We start from the raw sequence: 16785 nt of genomic DNA, 5'->3' as shown, positions 1-16785 counted from the left end.
GGGTTTTTGCCGTTTCTTTCACCTAGGGGTGGGTTTGCTGGGAAAGTTGTTAATTATCTTTCTCAGTGTAAAATGATGGACTTTGCTCAGGATTTGACTTTTAATCATTGTCAGCAGTTGTTTCTCTAAGATCATTCCTGATGTCTTTTGTCCTCAGTCCACTTACTTACAATGCAGAAGCAGCATAAGTAGGTTTTTTTGTTTTTAAATTAACTACACAATATTGTTGCTGTTCATCTGAGGGTGTATTTTAATCTTTTAAACCTTGCTTCAGACCAGATCATTTATTTATTTAAATGCTATCCTGGTCTAATAATTTAAAGAGGCTGTACATTTTTCTTCATTGACTCAAACGATCTTCAAGTAACAGGATTAAACGTTACTCATATTTCCTGTTGGTAAAGCCTGAAGGTGAGTTTGACAACAGGTTTGAAAGAGGGGAAAATAAGCTTGTTTATGTCGTGTCCTAGTGTTTTGGAGATGGTTTTGGTGCAGGTTATGGCGTCCTTTATGAGTGTTTTCAGAGTTATCACGCCATCCTTCATGCCTGCTCTCCCTCATCGGTCAGACATGTTTATCACTGTGCAGTCATTGTTGTCATTCACTGTTGAGATGTCAAACTTTTTCATGTTTATTTCTGTTTTTGTTGACACTGCCGCTGCATGAAGTAATGATTCCCCTGTTTTGTTTTGTTTTTCTTTTCTCATCCTTTTATTTTCACCAAATGGACCCCGCCCTCCTCTTTATGCTTCCTTCTCCATTTTATCCCACCCCCGACCCCTTCCTTTTTTCTTTTTTTTTTCCTTTTGTAAATTTTGTTTTTGACGACAGCAAGTTGGAATAGATCAGGGTGACATCCCAGATCTCTCACAGGTCAGTGTACATCTCACCGTCCACCTCTCTAATTCCAACCTTCTCACCTTTTTTCCCCCAAAGAGTTTCTCCTGCAGCACTACTTCTTATCTCACTGCTCTCTCTGTGCTTTCATCCACTGACTCACACTTTATTTCACCCCTGCCTATGCCTGTTTCTCCCTCCTGACCAGTTGTTTACTTCCTTTTCACTCTCCACCCTACTCCTTTTTTGTTTCTTTAAAAGAAAGCTAACCTGAATTTACTGTTTGAATCCAGGCAACTCCCTTCTGGTATAATTGATTTTGCTTTCCTGCTTTCCCTTTCACTTCTAAATACTCGTTACAGATATAAAAAAAAACAGACTGAGCTGTGTTAAAGTTGGCCTGCTTAAGCGCTCCGGGCCATCGGCATGCCTGACGCCGATTTAAAAACCCCAAACAATGAGCTTTGGACCTTGAATCAATTAAATTAAAGTTAATTGCAAAAATGAAGGGCTTAAAAAAACAGGACAGCAACAGCACTTTCTAATTGTCAAGAATAAATTTTCCTTTTTGTTTGTGAGTTCAGTGGAATCGCTTGAAGCGTTGTTTTTATCCTCCCCGTGGTTTATGATCGAACATCAAGGACATTGTTTTCTTTGTTACACTGCTACCCATAAACACACATTATAATTCACTTCAATACCGTTAATGACCTGTTTCTGTTTGTTTGTTTGTGTTTGTTTGCCTTCTTTGTTGTTCTAAATGTGTTAAAAATAGAAGGCCCGTCCTTGGATTCAGTGGAGTGAAATTGATCACCAAGAGGGCTGCAGCTAATGATTGCTTTACCAATCCATCTGTTGGTTGTCTTAATTAATCTGTGTAAAATACTGCAGTAAGTGGCATCGTTAATTGCTTCATTTAGTTGGTCAAACAGCAAAAACTAAACAAAAAAATCGAGGATATTGGGTTTGTTGCAATAATATTTAACAGGAAAAAGGCCCAAATCCCCACATTAGAGAAGCGGAAACTGTTAGGCTGTGTACTATAGAACATTGTTTTTGAGAAATAATGAAGCTATTAATTGTTTTTCAAAATGATAGCAAAAGTATGATTATCTGGTTGTTTCAGATTCTAAATGGTGATGATTTGCTGCTGGTCTGTGTGATAGAGCATTATTAAAGTGTATGTTTTTTCTACAGAAGGCATTTACAGCGAAACTAGCAGACCTGCTGTACAGTATCATATTATTCTTAATGAGCAACAACAGTCAGTCAGTTAATTTTAGTTACTAGTTGGATGAGATCTGCTGTAAAGGGGGAAAAAAACCTCAACAATCAGACATTTCTCTGTTGGCAACAGTGGCGAAGAAGAACTTACTTTGAACAGGAAGACACCTCCAGCAGGGGCAGCCATCTGCTGTGACTGTAGAGAATATAAATGATGGTGTTGTTGAGGATATGTTGAACCATCAACAAGCGCATCTGCTCGCCTCTGTTAGCTGCCGTTAGCTTCTCTTGGTGTTTATTAGCAGCTCTTAGTGTCTGTTAGCTGCTTTTAGCCAGGGTTAGTGAAGGGTTTTTTGAAGCGGATGTAACATTGTTGGACTCAGACACTTAGTGAATAAACTCTCATTTGATGTGAGAATGTAATCAAACTGTTTATCAAAGGGAATGTTTTTGTTTGTTTGTTTTGTGTTTTTTGACACTTAACCCTAACATTAGCTAGCATAAAGTTAGTTTAAAAACCAACTATTGTTGTTTAGCCAACTTGTTGTCAGCGATGTGGAGACAGGAGGCTGATCTCAAGCTGCTTACGTAAAATGCCAATAATGTGCAGTGACTTGTCTTTCCTGGCCACTGTATTCAAATATGGTTGGTGAACAAGCTGGCTTCTGCAAACCAGCTTTTTAATAGATGAATTATACGTTTATTAGAAGGCATCAGTTTGCTGGAAAAGTAATTACATACTGTTCTATGCATATTTATGATTACAGTATCCTCTTTTCTGCTGACTGTATCTTTAAAGTAGCAAGTGTAGGCTAAATGTGGATGCATGTAATCAGAGATGCTGTCTTAGTGTTGGGTTGTGGGATTTCTTTTTGGTATTTTATATAACAATGAGTCAAAATTAACTTGGCATAGAGCAGTTGCTTCTGACAGATCTATTTCACCCACCCGCGACTTCTTTCATAGCACACAGCCACAATATGTGACTGATCCTGGTGTCATCTAGTTCCTTTGTCGCTGTCACAGTCTCTGCTATGCCTCAGCCAGCTCAGTTTGGTGCTGTTCAAATATCAGCACCATATCTCAGAAGCGAGTTATCAATTGGTGTGTCCTTGGCTGACAGATTCATCCATAACAAAATAATCATAAGCTGCAGCCCTGATTGGATTGACAGTTTATTAAATTGAGCATACTTTGGCTCATAGTTGAAATAAACTTGGGTGAATTTTTTTTCCTATTTTTGCCTAAAGGGAGGGGGAGTCTCCCACACACTGACACACAACAGTAAAACTTTACAGCTTGCTGGATCGCGACCTTGGTTATGCATTACTAAAAAATCATTAGAGTGTGAAGCTGGAAGTCAACAGCATGCGAGCTGACAGTGTGGGTGTTGAACTCATAGTAAAACTGCACAGTTTACTGTAGTCATTAAACAGACGTTTTTCTTCTTCCCCCTCCTCTCGCAGAAAACAAAAGGATCATACATTGTAGGTGGTGGGTTGCATACTCTACGCCCCCCCAATCCTGCTTAACCTCCTCCTCCTGCATGAACGTCTTCATAGCATGTGTGTGTGCAACCATACACACTTGCACCTCAAGCCCTCAAAGGCATGCTCTTCCCCTGTTTTTCGAGCGCAGAATGATCTGGTGTCAACTCAGTGCAATATGTGTGTGTCGGCCTCAGGTGGCAGTCGCTATCAAACGCACACACACACACACACACACACTCAAACGCGCACACACACAGCCTTGGCACGACAAGCAAAAGGCCATGAAACCTCATGAATAGAAAATGAAGCTTCACCCCTCCGTCTTCATCTGCATGAAAAGAATCTCTGCAACGGCTTTCGGCTCAGCTCATTTAAATTCCGTCCTCCTCCTTTTTAGATGTTGTTTATTTCATACTTGTCATGCACGACATCATTTCTTCAACACGCATGGTGCAGGTGCTTTAATAGTGAATGACCCGAGCATTACTGCGTAATCACTGTCAAAAAATAAAGGAAACATCAGAGAGAAGAAAGCAGGGATTCTTTTTTTTTTTTTTAATACTAGCACTTTTTTCTCAGTGCTTTCTAAAGTCAGAGGTATTACTGCTAAGCATCTTATGTTAAGAGCAAGGCATGCTCGTGATATTTCCCCCCCCTCTGAGAGTGTGTGTATGTCAGAGCTAATATTGACTAAGCACACACACAGTCTTCTTTTCACCTATTCAGACTCTGCGGCAGTTAAAGATCTTTCTTTGTGCAAGTCGCTGTTTCTTTAACAACCAGGCAACAGTTTGGCAAGAACCCACTGTCTGGCCCAGCCTCCAAATGCCTCTTTTGTGTGTGTGTGTGTGTGTGTGTGTGTGTGTGTGTGTGTGTGTGTGTGTGTGTGTGTGTGTGTGTGTGTGTGTGTGTCTACTGACAGCGAACTTTGCATTCTTGCGGACGGAGAGGCAGACATGACGTTGTGATATTTTCACAGTGAAAGAATTTCCCCTCCTCTCTCCAAAGCCAAAAGAGAGATGAACTATTCTTTTAATTGCTGCATGCTAAGTATGGACGACTGAAACTCCCACTTATAGAAATGATGAGTTTGGGTCTCTAATTTATTGGACTAGTGACACATTTTGTTTGCAGTCTTGCTTCTGTACACCACCACAGTAGATTTTAAATCACTGAGTCTGTGATTGACTGTGAAGGTTTTCAGAGGTCTAACAAACATTTTGCATTAACTGTTTAAAAATTGCAGCCATTTTTATACATATTACCGTATTTTAGAGGTTTAAAACTGACTGACAGGCACTTTCAGTTACAGTTCCTTGTTATTCTCTAAAAATAAAGCAGACTTAATATCCAAAGTTGATTCAAAGTGTTGAATTTTTATTTTTTAGGCTTTTAACTAATTTTAAATGTAAGACCCAAAGAGATGACAGTGTGAGTGAGGGAGGCTGTCATTAGGCTCTAATACTAAAATAAACCTACCAGAGAGGAACAGCAAGAATTTTCAGTGTGGCAAAATCAACAATTTGGTTCATTTTTTAAAAAAAAAAAGGGGACGGCACCGGCCAGCTCAGGAACACCAAAAAGTCCCACCAAAACCCCACAGGATGTGACTAAAGATGTCAGAATTATTTCCATGGTTAAGAAAAATAAATTCACAACATCTAACCAACTCAGGAGCAATCTCAAGGAGGTATGAGTATTATTGTCAGAGTGTAAAATCAAGAGACACCTTCATGAAATACAGACTGTTTACAACAAAGTGCAATCCACTGGTTACACTGAAGTACAAGAAGACCAGATTAGACTTGGCCTGCACAGTTCTGCAAAAAGGACAAAAGCCAAATCTGCCAAAGCAACCCAAGAAAAAATTGGACAAAAAAAAAAAGTCAGTCACCTGATGTCAAACCAACACAGAGGCTTTTTAGTTACAAGATACAGAACTGAAGATGGAGATCTACAGACAAGCAGCAGCTAAAGAGAGCTGTAGTAAGGGCCTGTTGGAGCATCTCAGTGAATGTTACGCCCCAGTCTAGGGGTACAGGAACGCAACATAAGTTTGAAAAGACTGCCCCGCCCTGGTCCCCAAAACCATACACAGAGGGAAACCAATTCCTTAGTGAATCGTGTTTTATTATCTACACTGCAAAAATGAAGCTCCAGGGTGAACAAAGGCCAAAATAACAAACAAAACAAGCTAAGTCAGGAGGAGGAGCTATCTAAAACCCTATGTGAAATCAAACATCAAACAAAAGACAAGCGCTACACCTAACTCCCTAACTGAAATAAACAGGAGAAAACAGTGCAAGGAAAAACAATACGGCAGCTCACCCCTTCTGTTGCAGTGCTATTTACAATGTGCTATGTACAATGAAAGCTAATATACACACTATATACAGAACTCAGAGAAGCCGCACAAATCGCAAGCATAAAAGTCTCAAGTTTTGGAGGCCAGGGTCAGGTCTGCTGCTGCTGTCAGTGGCTGCCCCGGGACAACTGCTGGTGAGGGATTTGAAGAAGATCACATGGCCAGGGGACCAATCAGCAGCCGTCAGCTCATCCACTCCGGGACCTGCAAAGACTTAAAGGCAGACAGATGACAACAACAGCCACCAAAACAGATTATGGACAGGGCCATAACAGTGAAGGAAACACAACATCTGTTGATGTCCATGAGTTTGACCTCTATTTCCTAAACAGTTTATGCAAAACTCTTCATTGAATTAAAGCTGAAAGTCTCCCACGTGGTGTTGTACAGACGCAAAACTCTGAAAATGTTGCCTTTTCCCAACAAGTTATGGGCATCACTGTAAATGAGCCATTAATTGCATCAAGAAAATACTGTAGGCATTAATTTCATTAATGAAATGTGACAGATTGATTTATTTGCCAATTTTATTTTTATATTTGAAAAGGTTCTGGTTGTATTTTCCATCCCAGTTTACTTTGATGTGATATATATTCATTTATTTCAATAGAGATACTTTCTTTTTCCAGAAATCTATCGTCTTTATCTTGTTTAGCTGTTGGTCTCAATTTTTATTTTAGCAGACAAAGAAACACACTTTGAATTACAGTCTACTTATTTGTGTAAATCAGAAATACCTAAAGAAGCATCAGAGCAATAACAAATACATCATTTATTAAGGGAAATACTTTAAAATAGGAAATGAAGTAAAGCTAAATAATTTAAAGCTATGTTGAATCAGTTGATGTCATTTAATTGATTTTGTTTAATTTTTATGTCCCGTTTAATATGATGTAATTATTTCTAATTTTGGCACTCGTGGTCCTCCGTAGCTCTTAAAAACCATTGATTATGCAGCGATAGTGCGGCTGCCTGGCTCGCTGTCGCCTTGCTGTTTTGCTGTGGTCTTTTTTTGGCATTAATGAGGCACCTAACGAGTGCAGAAGACGTCCTGTTGTGCAGTGTCAAACAATTGGAGTTGAACTCGAAGCTGCAGCCGAACTGTTTTATCTGTAGAAGCATAGCAACAGTCCCCAAGTAACCCACTCGCTAACTGGTACACAACAGCTCAAATTTAGCGCTGCTGCCTGGTGTCGTTGTACAACAAAAGGCTCTTTAAACACTCCTAGCCTCGCTTGTTTTTAGGAAAAACAAGCGAGGCCATGATCTCAGTCTGCAAGTGCAATAAATGCAGAGAGAATTAGTAAAGCTACAGCAGAGGCACACTGACAAGTCAGAGGTAAAGAGTACAGCCTGGCATTGTTTGACAGGACGTCGCGGTGTGAGGGCACTGCAAGATGAATAAGACAAAGAGGCAAACGTAGCAAAGGGAAGGCCCGGCATTGAAATGATCGCTCTGTGCTCGGGAAGTCAAGAGAATAAGGCGCAGCCTCTCCTCTTCAACTTCTTCCTCACTCTTTTTCAACCTCCTCCTTTGTTGTGTCTCTCCTTTGAGTCTCCTGCTAACAGTGTGAGTGTTTTCTGCATGTTGCCTTGGCTATTCCTGGAGCCTGATGTACTCTGTTACCTTCCTGTGAGACCAACTAACTCTGGGTGCTGTTTGTGTCTGTTACTGTATGTGTAGGTGGGGGTTTTTGTTTTTTTGCATGTGAGAGAAACAAGTTGAGCGGATGACTGAATTTCCTCCGTTTCTCCCCTCATACTCGACTCTCAGGCTCCCAGCAGCCTGCTGGAGGCTTTGGAGCAGCACCTTGCCTCTCTGGAGGGCAAGAAGACCAAGGAGCTGAATGCAGACACCAGGTAGACACGTTATAATTGGTCAGCGGCATCAGCCTTTCTCTAGTTTGCGTCATTTGCATTTCCATCATATGAAATTTCACCGTTCCTCCTCGAGAGTACTCCCTCAAAAAGAAAAATTGAACACCACCTCTGTTTTCTCCCCTTTCTCTTATGTTTGCAGAGCATCCACCCTGTCGAACGCCGTCTCGTCTCTCTCCTCCACCGGCATGTCCTTCAGCCGCATGGATGAGAAGGAGAAGCAGCAGGCTTTGGAGGAGGAACAGGCCAGATTGCAGGCGCTCAAGGTAACAAATTTTATTCTTTTTGGCCAAATTGTTTCTGGATCAAAGCAGGGCAGAGTCAGAGCTGCAGCAGCAGAGAGGCCAGCAGCAGCAGGTCAAGTAGTTACTGCTGTCTCCCCTTTCAAGAGACTTTTCAAGTGGCATCACTTGATTCAATTTATTCGATTTCGTGCAGCTCCTGCCAGACACAGCCATTTCTTCCCACATATTCAGTAATGCTTCAGTCGTTCAGCAGCCTTCGATGAATGAAATCAGTGCAGGCTTTTATTTTTAGGTGTGTGTGTGTGTGTGTGTGTGTGTGTGTATGGATGGATATGGATGGATGGATATGGATGGATGGATGGATATAGCGCAGATAATGTCGTAGTGTTCAGTGTTGAATGCTCATTTTTATTGAACTGTATTAGAGCAGCTTTGCATGATTCCCACAGTTTAAAATGATGCTCATCGTTCTCACTCTGAGTTTTGATGAAACTTTGGTTGTTCTGTTGTCATTGAACAGCAGATGGTTGGAGCTCATCCTTTCTCTTTGACCTCATGCAGGCCAAGAGCAGACGAGCTGTGTGACACAGAGCGTGAAACCTATTACGTCTACACATGCTCAAAAAAACCATACCTGATTTTAGCTCCTCCCCCCTTGAAAGTCATGACTATGTTAAACTTGTGCAATAAGCCACCCTGAACCTAATGTTCACTTTGAAGACAAGGAAGAAGTCACAGAAAAAGATGGCACAGGCCACATAAAGTCGCTGAATGTTTTTCTTGGATGCTTCTGGACATTAGACAAGAACTTTGTGTTGAAAGTTCGATACAGTGGGACAAAATTCAAGTGTAAAACCCAGTGAATCTCATAAATGGACAGGCATGCTTCCAGCAGCATTCCTGACCCTTGGGCTCAGACACCACACGCTCCTCCACTGTCGTTGCCAGTGATGGTCCTCGACATTAAAATCGGGTCATTTAGACACAGAAGTCGGGAGTGATGCAAACGTAAATCAGGTGTGGATGTTGCTTTTTATTGCTGGAGTCGGAGTGCTTGTTATAAGTCTGTGCTTGAAGCTCTTTAAACCCATCCTATAATCCAGCCTGTCTATATGGAAATAAAGAATAATAGCCTCACAAAAACCACCTCCATGACGAGCGTAGCTGCAGTCCTGTCTCTGGAAAAACTCTACTGCAAATCTCCTGCAACATTTAAGCACTTACAAGTGGGGAGGAGAAATAAAATCCATACTGCTCCACTTTGCTTTACCGGTAGAAGACCGGCTGTGTTGTTGTTGCGTTGCTGCTGAAAGATTGTCGAGTAACTTTGGCGAGTTCTGAACTCCCAGTCGAGGATAAAGGCCAGCAGTCTCAGTGGCGAAGTGAGCAATAGAAAAGTCAAGTGTAAAATGTGTTGACGTTTCTTGCTCCAGCCCTGGGAGTCCTGCCTTACAGCAAACTGTAATTGAGTAGGAGCAGTGAAGCTACAACACAGCGACTCAGTGTGTGTGTGCATGTTAAGCGTGCTTACATCCTGGCAGAAAAGATACAGTACGTGTCTCCCAGTGTTACTGGGATCTCTGTGTGTATCCTGGCAGATTACACTTGTCTGTGTGTTGCCAGCCAGCCAGCGCGCCTAGGTGTGCGCTCGCGTGCACGTGCTTGATTGGATTTTAGCACGCTGTTTACTCCGTGCCTTTGGTTGCCCCCCGTTTCTGCCAGGGTCCACCGATTACCTTTTGGGTTTAGTAAGAAAGGAGAGGGGAGATAAAGTGAGAGCGAGAGCAGAACAGAGTAAAGAAGAGGAGCTGAAAAGAGAGAGAACGAGCTCTGGGGTTAGCGGGGGTCGTCCAAATACTCTAGTCCAGCTGTCTGCGCTCTCTGGTGTCCATATGGACACATGCACTCACGCTCAGCTACTGTCCAGCTGGGGCCTCAGCCAAAACAATAACAGCAGTTCCCATTTGTTCCTCGCTGCACTGTCAGAATAACGATGAAGAGGACTCGGCCTGGCTGAGGCCGGCGCGGCAGCAGCGGGAGCTTCTGCCTATTAATCCGCTCAAAGTCCAAAATCCCTGAAAGGTGGACGAGGTTGTAAAGTGCAGTAGAACATTTGCATACATTGAAAGTTCAGGCTGAAGTGAAAATGCCTGGACAAGCACCTGAAAGCTTAAACATTCAAGACGTTTTATTGTCATTATGCAAGCAAAACCATGACAGTAAGGCAGTGATCCCTCACAGTGTGTAAAAAGTGTTGGTTCAAGTCAGTTTCTGGCCACTTTCATTCTTTTTTTTTTTTTTTTTTTTGACTTATTATTATTTTTATTGTCCATTTTATTTCTAGTTTTGCACTTTAGTTTTCCTTCTTGTTTTAAGACGTGATTTATTTTTTGCCACTTATTCTCTAACGTGTGCCTTTCTCTTATTTTTGTATGTATTTCTCCTGCTGTCTACTATTTATATTTCTTCCTGCACAGTTGGTGTTGAGCACCCACAGTTTCATTGTACATGTACAATGACAATAAAGGGCTATTCTATTCATTCTATTTATTGCTTTCTTTTAACTGGGAGCACTTTGGTCAGAGCTGTTGTTTCCTTTCTTTTTCCTTTTTCTTTTTTCTTTAAACACGCACTATCAATAAAGTATATGGACATATGTGCATCGATCCCTGTGGAGAAATGAGTTCATTGCCACAGCGAATCAGGGGAAGGACACGAGTGTGAGACGAGAAACAGGCAATAACAACAGCGAGAATGACAAAAGCGAGCGATGTGGTCGCTGAAAACGGCACTCGAAGCTTCAGCGTCTTCTGTGACTCGCATGGAGAAACCGATATTAGTTATTTTTATTATCATGTGTTTTAAATTTTAACACAGATGACTGAGAACAGAGTTGCTTGACAGTTGGACGTCTTCCGTCGAGCTGATCCTGATGCAAAATCTTTATATTAATGCAAGAGTTAAGAGTCTCTAGAGCTGCAGGAACACCTTCAGAGTGCTTTGATGATGATTTGATGAATAAATTATTTAAAACTGCATTATCCAGATCAGTTTCATAACCTGACGGCAGGCTTTTTTACTCCTGTTTCAGCTAAATGTAAAGGCGTGCGCAGCTCAGGCTTCACATGCGTTTGAATTCATCTTCCCGAATCAGCGGAAAAGGCACAAAATTCTAAACCTGTTATTGTTTTCTCCAGTTTGGTTGGACTCTGCTGATGTCGGTGTTTCTGTCACCAGAGAGATCCGCATTCAGCGTTTCAGCAGCACCTGAGTCTCGGGGTCAAGCGCTGCTGGACTTTTTAGCATCGCAACAAAAAAGAATTTGCTGGAAACAATTAGTTTTAAAGTACTTTACACTAATAGCCTGTCATTGTATTGTTGTGTGCGCTGAATCAAAAACAACACGGCAGGCTTGGCAGGCGAAACTGCACAATAATCTGAGGCTGGGAATTCATTTGGCCTGGCTTTTAAAGCCAAGAAGTGACTCTGTAGATCCCCAAAGCGTACTTTCTCCTGTGTATTTTCTCTTGCTCATCCTTGCGTCACGTCATTCATTTGTGAGATTAGATGCCTGAATCAAAAACAGCAACACAAAGCTATATAACTGCGGAGGTTTAGGGTGGTGCTTTCCTCTGTGGAAATGTGTATTTTTCTTCATGTGCACACAGTGTGTCACTTCCCCCGGATCGGAGCTTGTTGGAAAAGAGCCTCTTGTTTATTTCTGTGGGAAATAGCTGTTTAAGTGTTGCCTTCCTGGTCACATTGTGCTGTTTTTCACACTCCCGGCTGTGTGTTCTCCTTCCAGGACCAGCGCCTGAAGGAGATCACCATGCAGACTCCACCCTCTGCCTCCCCCAGCAGCCAGTCGATAGGCAGCGCCAACAACAACAACCACGTCACGCAGACCCCGGAGTTTTTCAGCTCCACGCTGTCCACCAACAGGTGAGCACGCTGCACAGCCAAACACCTCCCTCACACAGTCATACTCATCACACTGAAAAGGAGCCATTAGCTTAAATATGCAGCGCTTTGTAAAGATGTTCAGTAACGAGCACAGGTGTGCACGTTACTGAACAGGTCGGTGAGGAATTTGCATTTTACCACCGTCCTGTGTGCAGCAGAGATCTGACTTCATGCTGCAAGCAGCAGGTTTTGAGACAAGAGCAGCACATAGAGTTCTTAAATGAAACCCACTTAGTAATATGGTAACTGATACAGCACCACTGACCAGCTACAGTGTAGCTCTAACACCAATGCACTGTGTTAGACGTAGACAGGGGTTACTTTGTAACTCATCTAAAACCTTACGCTACAGCCTGACGTTCACCCGGAGAAATGTAACTCCACGTTACATCAGCACAGTCTGCAACACTTGTGATTGGTCCGTTCAGTTACATTGTTTCCTCCTGTGTTAGTAGGCAGCTACTTTTCAGTACGGCTGGGTATCGTCACTGATTTCTAGAATCAATTCAATTCGATTTGAATCTGGGAAATTTTGCCTCAGACAGTCAGAAATATTAGAATTCAGATCAGTACATTTACATATTTTTGCATCTATAAAAAGGAAGCTGACACTCACAAGACTTTATCAAAGGTGTGAGCATCACAGCAGAGGCCTTTGTGCCAAAGTAGCTGAAGATAAAACAGAAAAACATGAAGGTGGTTTTCCTGGCCTGGGTTTTATAAAAATATTCTGCAGTTCATCAAAAACAAAAGAAAACTATTAATCAACATATGAACATTACCTCTGAAGTTACAGCGGTTTTATTAGAGACACGGCTAACGTTTTGCATTTTGCCACATTTTAAAAAGTTTACATTTGTTCAGTATTGAACGGCAGAAATTAGGTTTTCTTTTCGGAAGTAAGTAAAAGGGAAAAAAAGAGCGGCCGACAGCCTGTAAATAACGTAGACTTGTGCGTAACAAGCAAGCGAATAATGCAGAAAACAGATTTTTAGACGGGAAACTGTTCTTGAAGTACAGAGAGAGAGAGAGAGAGCTGTGCATGAAGTGTACGATGTTTATGTGAAGCGTAGTTTGAATCTTCTTTTGCTGCTGGTTCAGTCAGTATTGTTTGGAGAGAGATCAAACTAACAGCTCTAGAATCAGCGCAAAAAGGGCGTAAACACAAAGTGCGGACTCGCCGAAACATCAGAATCAGCGAGCTGTCGGCTTTCAGCCCCGACCGTGCCGTCGGGTGAGAAAGGCGACATCTCACTGATTCTGATCCGTCGGCGGGTCCGCGCTTTGTGTTTACGTCTTTGTGCAGAATCCGTGTACCTGCTCTTATTTACTGTTTTAGCTGTTTGGTGGTTGTCGAAACTGAGATTCTGGCATTTCGGGCAAAATAAATTTATATTAAAAAATCGATTCAGGATTTTAATGAATCGATATCACGTTATCCAAGCCAGAATCGATATTAATCGATAAATCTATTATCAAAACCCACCCCTACTTTTCAGACTGTCATCTGGATGTGATGCACAAGCAACAAATGAGTTAGTGATTCGTTTTCTGTCAAGTCCATGAAACATATTGGCTTTGATTTGAGGGTGATCATGTGACTGACGTGATTTTTATCCTGGCATCCTAGGTGAAAATCAGTGGGAGCACTGTTGAGTTCCTGCCTCTTACATACAGTCTTGTCATTGAAACCCAGTTTGCACTGGCGTGACACATTACTAAATCTGTTCTTTAGTTTGTATGAGTGCAGAGCCCGTATAGGAAGTCTGCAGACAGACGATAACCACTGTTAAAGAGGAGCTGATAGAAAACTTAAAAAGATGCATTTGAATGATGGTGATGCTGTGAAGATCTAATGTTGTGATCTAACCTTACATTACGCTGTCACTCGTGAACTTTGTGCAGTATGAGGAGAATCGGTCAGGACATCGTCCTTGTTACGTTCTTACTACAGGAGATAGTCCACTGCAGACAAGTTCTCACTACTGGAAACACTTAAGGAAGCTGCCAGGAGGGAGGACACATGACAGACTTAATTAGCTAAACTGTTCTCACATGCCTGAAATTCAACATCACGCAGACTTTGCTCTGGAGACATGATGACATTTACATTCTTACTCACAGCTCCGGTGGGTGAAATATTAGGGCTGCAGTGGGTTTTAGGTGCTGGTGCCCAGCCATTTGAACTCAACAGGAGGTGCTTTATATTATAATACAGATTTTCAGCTGAAGTTTCAAGATGTTAATGAACTTTTTAAAGACAGTAACAAACCTCCTCTTGTTGTGCAACAGAGATTAAAAATATATATTTGTTTTCTGTCAGCGTGCATTTTTAAAAAGAATTCTTATCTAACACAACACATCCTTCTCGTATCTCATCTCTGGCTGTAGCGGAGGTAAAGTAAGACTATTTATTCTTGATAATCAGAACAGAATTTAGGCCCAGTGTGCACGCTCTGAATTTACTGCTCCTAACTGCTTTATTGCTCTCTGGAAGTTTTTACAGCCCTTCAGAGCGGGAGGATTAATCTTTATCTGTGACAAACGAACATTTTTAGTGGTGGCTTTAGCTATTTATGCTCAATTGATTAAATATTAATGCTGCGTCTCCATCTGTCTTTCCGTATCTCTCTGTTCTCTCGCTGACTTACTCGACTCCTGTTCCCCTTTTTTCTCCCCCTCCTCCCTCTCGACTCATCCTCATCTCTTTCACCCTCTTTTTCTTTTCTTTTTTTTCTGCTCGCCTCTTCTGTGGCTTGCCTCTCTGCTTTTCTCTCCTCAGTGTGCCCAATCTGAACAGTGACCTGTTTGATCTTCAGCCGGCCTTCATCCCTGCTGTGCAGAGCACTCCTTCCATCTCCAACGCCAATAGTGCCTGGGGAGGTACGTTACCTGCATACATACACGTTTTCATTTATTTTTATATATATTTATATATATAAAAATAAATGCACCAGCAGGGACGCAGACATGCGTATAATCAGACTTACACAAGTTAATTTATTTCTGTAATATCCCCTCTGGCTGCCACTCGAGCACCTGTGTCCATCCATCTATCTGACCATTCGTCATGGAAACCATCCATCCACCACCACCGTCTCCACCGTCATCGTGTTTTCTTCAGGGGCTAATGTAGCGTGACCCAGTCGGCGTCTTGTGTTGCGTTCCAATCTCTGCTGCTCAGTACAGAAGTGAGACTCACACAGCGTCTCCTTGTTGTTTGTTTGAGGCTGAAAAGCTGAGAACAGACTGCACCCCAACAAATTTGTGTGGAGGGGGAAAAAAAAGAAGAAGGTCGACATTTCAGCGGGTGCAATCGGCCGCTTCGGATCAAAATGTAGCGCAAAGATGCGTCTGTAAGCTGGGCTAGTGCGGCGTATTTAAGGCTTTATGATAAAGGATTATGCAGAGTTTGGCCACGTTACAGTCAGAGCGACTTCCTCACTTCAGATATGAGCCTTTCACATTATCAGGGACTCTGACCCAGAAGCTCAGATAAATGTCCCCCGTACTTTTCTCAGAAATACCACAAAGCTTACTTGCTTCAGGAAATGTCAGAGGATGTAAGATTACGAGATACTGATCGGGTTTTCAGTCGGGCAATAGACGGAGGATGTATTTTAAAAGAGTACTTTAATATTTGAGGGAAATATGCTTCCCGTTGTGCTGGGGAAAACTTTACAGAGAATGTGTGGCTAGCTGAGACCACGAGTTGTAACGTTCCCATTAAAGGGATGCACTGACTTGTCCCACTTTTTCAGCTGGAATGATCCTTTTTAGGGAATTTTCTCACTCACACTTTTACCCCCGTACCAAAAAAGAAATGGTATTCAGTTCATTTATTACCATTTTGGTTCATTCAAGCTCAGTTTGAGTCTTTCATGATTGCACTAGTGTTTTTTCTCTGCTCTGTTTTACTGTGAGTACACCACCTCACACAAGAGACGGGTGAAGTGAAGATGATAGCAATCAGGTAGAAGACGGCTCCTTCTCCCTGCTGTAGATGCACTAAAAGCTTCCCAGTAAGTGTAAAACCAAACATAATGAGAAAGAGAAAGAAAGTGCTTTTGTTGGAGCTTTTCAGTGGGTGTCAACATATTTTTTGGTAAAGCGAAAAGCCAAACAAACAACAACAAAAACGGACTTAAAAGCTGGTGCACTGCTGCAGAAACATGGTATCAAAGGACAGCACAACGTGTAATATAGCTGAATAGATTGGCCCCAATGCTGAGCTTTCTGAGCCAGCACCAAACCAGTGTCTCATACAGTATAGATGTCAGCTCGGAGCATCTCTGGGAAATTAATGAGCTTATATCCAAAATGGCAGAGTCTTCCTTTACATACACGCAAAGTTTTAGTCAGGGAAACTTGTGCCGTGACAGAATTGCCAATTACAGGTGCACAAATAGCAGCATGCTAGTTGTTAAGACGTCACTTTTTCTGAATGTTGTAAGAGCAACATTTTACATGCAGATAATTGCATATCTGTGCTTTATGGTGACGTTTTTGGGGCGTATTCTTGTTTTGTGGATCCCACAAAAGACGCCCGTTCCCCCGAGGCTTCAAGCTCCTAATCCCAGTCGGGGATGCGGAAAGACAAAAAGGTGCGTCAGTGGATTTCCTCGTGCACTGGCTTAACTCTCCCGTGAAAGGCTGACGTCCCCGACAGCCTGCGCAGAATCCCGAGTCATCGAGCAACAACAATAGCAGTACACTGGGGACTGTAGCGTCCGTGCTCCTAATCTAATGGGATTAGTTAAGCAGGAGGTGCTGGAATCCTTAC

The 16785-nt window shown here is 42.2% G+C and overlaps 1 protein-coding gene across 6 annotated transcripts in view; it reads left to right on the top strand.

The window, feature by feature from the left end:
* Positions 1–16785, top strand: part of LOC113019101 (phosphatidylinositol-binding clathrin assembly protein) — a 112010-nt gene that overhangs the window by 70429 nt on the left and 24796 nt on the right. For 3 of the 6 annotated variants that reach the window (XM_026162624.1, XM_026162629.1, XM_026162626.1), the window contains exons 8-13: positions 832–873; positions 3528–3548; positions 7691–7776; positions 7937–8060; positions 11845–11981; positions 14785–14885. In XM_026162624.1, coding sequence (XP_026018409.1) covers positions 832–873; positions 3528–3548; positions 7691–7776; positions 7937–8060; positions 11845–11981; positions 14785–14885 — 511 coding nt within the window. The remainder of the gene's footprint in view (positions 1–831; positions 874–3527; positions 3549–7690; positions 7777–7936; positions 8061–11844; positions 11982–14784; positions 14886–16785) is intronic. The other 3 variants (XM_026162625.1, XM_026162630.1, XM_026162627.1) reach the window with 2 other exon arrangements.

The sequence above is a fragment of the Astatotilapia calliptera genome, chromosome 3 (genome assembly GCF_900246225.1).
Source record: "Astatotilapia calliptera chromosome 3, fAstCal1.2, whole genome shotgun sequence".
Taxonomy (NCBI): domain Eukaryota; kingdom Metazoa; phylum Chordata; class Actinopteri; order Cichliformes; family Cichlidae; genus Astatotilapia; species Astatotilapia calliptera.
This window is presented reverse-complemented; position numbering and strand designations above follow the sequence as displayed.